Genomic DNA, 3,418 nt, shown 5'->3' on the forward strand with positions numbered 1-3,418 from the left:
TCCCACCGCGTTGTCCTTCGCAGGAAGGAAGGAAAGAAGGAAGGAAGGAAGAAAGGACGGAAGGGCGCGTCGTGCACGTCGCCTTCGTCGTCCTCGTTTTCGCCGTCGGCGTCGTCATCGTCCTCGTCCTCGTTCTCGTCGCCGTCGTCGTACGTTGTCCCGCGGTGCGCGCCATTTCCTCACACCGAGCCATTTCTCGCCAATTACTCCGATATTCGAATTTTCAAGGCCAGCTGATCGCGAACGCGCGTTCGACGAAACGAAGCCTCTGCCTCCCCCCTCACGGGGGTCCGCGCACCCTTCTAATTGGATCGACGAGATAATCGGATTTGAATCGCGGCCGAATTCCAGATTCGCGTCGATCATCTGCCGCGACTCGTGTGTCCTCCGCGATTCACGAAACCTGGAACGTGGTATCGTGAACTTGTTCTAATTATTCACGTACGTGATACATCCAAGGAGCAATATCGAATGGACTTTCAAATAACGGGCGGTTATCAACGAAGAAGAGCGTGTCTTTGATGTTACACATGTGTCTTCGAATTGGATTTCTTAACTGAACAGTTCTTGAAGAAACCGACGTGGACATCTTCCAAAAGGGCATCACGAAGAGAAGAATCGCGTTCTCAAGTGAAGATACAAGAAACGCGTGTCTACGTTTGTCACAAGTGCATCAGGAACTACAGTTGTTTGAAAAGAGCATAGTTGAAGTATATTCGGACTAATTAATCCTTATTAGTAAATAATCTCCGACGTAGATGTCCATTCTGTTAGATACAAAATGGACCGTCAGTTGGATATGGACTAAGTTGTTACTAGCAGATAAGATTAACTGTTGTGAGAATCCATTGCTGCCTGTAAATTTTTACGAAGATTAATAATACCGTGTCGAAGTTCATTTAATATTGATTATCAAACCTCTGAGAGACGTGTAATTCTGATATTCGAAGATCACGGAGATTGAGCCAGCAGTTGAAACACGGACTAATCTAAATCGATAAGCAATATTTTTCGTAATTATTTGAATCTAATCCTTCAAACTAGTCGATAAATGGATGCTGCATCGATACTAATTACACGATAACAAATACCACAACTTTCAACGATAGTGATATCGAAGGCGCGCGACGCACAAGTGTTTCGAGAAGAATGTTCAAGAAGAGGGAAGTATCTAAAGTCGCCCAACCGGACTATTAATAAAAATATAACAGCGCAAACGAGACATATTCTTCCTTCAAATCGTTGTAACTAACTCGAAGGGTGAACTGTTTTGAAGAATTTAAAAGGTGAACGGCAAGAAGAGTCTTTTTCGCGACTCGCGACCCAGCCCTTCGTTAAAGTCACCATTCGCCGCGGAGGATAACGAATCTCTAGGATAACCACCGGGGCTCTCTCGACGCTTTCTCGGCGCGCCGGTGCTCGAAGGGAAAATAACATAGTGCGTATCCGCAGGGCGGACGCGGCGCGCCCTCATCGTAGACTCGCGTCGGAAGATGTCTTCGTAGGTGGTCGAGTGCTCGCTCAGGTGCTTCCAGCTACGCGCTACCTCAACCAGGTCACCCCGGCATCACCCTGGCTAACGATCTGTCCGGAGGTACCGGGGGTCCCGGTGCGGGCGGCGTCGGTTCCGTCGGTGGTACCTCCGTCGGTGGCGGCGGCGGCGGTGGCGGTGGCGGCGGCGGTTCGTCCCTGCCGACGACCGCCCTCAGCCTCGACCACCAGCAGTTCAACATATTCCCGGCGATCTTCAGCCGTCAGCTCAACTTCTCCGCGGCGGCGGCTGCCAATTGCGGCCAGAACAAGCTGATGGACGAGCTCAGGCCGAATCTGGGTCTGCTCGGCGTCGGCCTGGTCGAGAACGACAGCTTTCATCTGAATCACAATCAGGAGAAGAGGAAGTGCAGTAGCGCCAGCTCGAATGAGCAGGACTTCGGCCTGTACGGGGTGCATCAGGGCCTCGAGGCGAGCCCGCCGACGCCCGCCGCGACGCCCGGTAGAAGCAGCGTCGGGGCCACCACCACCGTCGGTGAGTATCGCATATCACTTTGCCGAGAACTGTAGTCAAAGTCCATTGCGCATCCTGCGTTATTATTTAAATAAGAAGTAAATTAGCGAGCAATAAGTTTATGGTTTTATCGAAGCGCACTTGTGATTCGAATCAGAAAAAAAATCATGAAATATTAACTCTGAGTAACATCTCTCTTCCACCGCTAACTTCAAAATTACACTGGAAACTTCAGTAACTTCCTTTCGTATTTCATACCATTATTTATTGGTACTGGTTGTTTCTCTTGTTTTTAGCCTACACACACAAATTTATTGCATTATCAAAATTGTATTAAACCTTTGTTCAAAACAATGTATAGTAATCGATTAATAATGTTTTATAATAAAAAGAAGTAAATATTATTTCGACACGCAAATGACGATGTTCTACAAAAGAACGCGATAAAATTAATCTGGAGTCATTCGACACACTTCTGTAACTTTTGAGGTATCGTGCTTTTATATTGTCGTTAGGAAAGAAATGGACATCGTGCCATCTCGAGATAGACGTATTTTCCGCTTGTTGAGCCTCGAGCACGCGTACGCAGTGCAACACGACCAGCCCGAAGTGTTGACAATGGGTCGGGTGGACCAGACATATGGTGGTACCTGTTCTATGGACTATTATTATGTGCTAGTAGGGCTTAAGGGAGCTTAGCACCGAGGGTGCCGCTAATGGGGTGGGCTCGAAATGTCGGGATGTAGCTCTTGCACGCGTGATGACGAGTCTCGCCGCCCCCGGTTTCGATGATTCGAAAGACTCGGAATCGGGATCGTATGAAAGGGCTCATCTCCGATTTCCTCTCACTTTTCTGCCGATAAATCAGTCGTGACACTCATATTTCATAATGCGCGCCCTTCGATATGTCCGAAATGTCGATATATGCACTTGTTAAATGTGCATATCGCAGAGTTATCGCATTATCTCAAAACAAATGCAGAGACACAGCATAGTTGTCTTCTATTGTACATTGTGACTATAAGTCACCCTCAATTTTAATTAATTAGAATCACTTCAATATTAGGCTCTTATTAATTTCTAAATCGCGACCCAATATTAAACTCATTAAATCTTTAGTAAAGAGATTAGACGTTTTCCACAAGACTGTTACATTTTCAACGACTAAGTTTTGCTAATTAAATTATGTCATCTATAATTATAATAAATTAAATAAATTAATATATGCACTTTGTATACACACACTTTGCAATAAGTTCTTAATGCATATTCTCATTTCTGTGCAAAGGCTATATGGCATTCGATAAATATGGAGTTCAACAGGTCGGTCGCAACGGCGATTAGGGTTTTTTCGGCCTTATTATAACCGAAAATGAATTTCGCGCGGCGGCACCTCGATCCGCAAGCGGCGAT

General features: G+C 46.2%; 1 protein-coding gene across 1 annotated transcript; it reads left to right on the plus strand.

Annotated features, from left to right (window-relative positions):
• Positions 1-758: 758 nt before the first annotated feature.
• LOC112455956 lies at positions 759-2,632 on the plus strand. Its single transcript, XM_025018184.1, has 3 exons — positions 759-837; positions 1,526-2,026; positions 2,521-2,632. Exons 1-3 carry the CDS (start codon positions 759-761, stop codon positions 2,571-2,573), a joined length of 633 nt encoding a protein of 210 aa, XP_024873952.1. The 3' UTR covers positions 2,574-2,632.
• Positions 2,633-3,418: the final 786 nt, after the last annotated feature.

This window comes from Temnothorax curvispinosus, unplaced genomic scaffold (assembly GCF_003070985.1).
Source record: "Temnothorax curvispinosus isolate PA1 unplaced genomic scaffold, ASM307098v1 QBEX01006547.1, whole genome shotgun sequence".
Lineage (NCBI taxonomy): Eukaryota > Metazoa > Arthropoda > Insecta > Hymenoptera > Formicidae > Temnothorax > Temnothorax curvispinosus.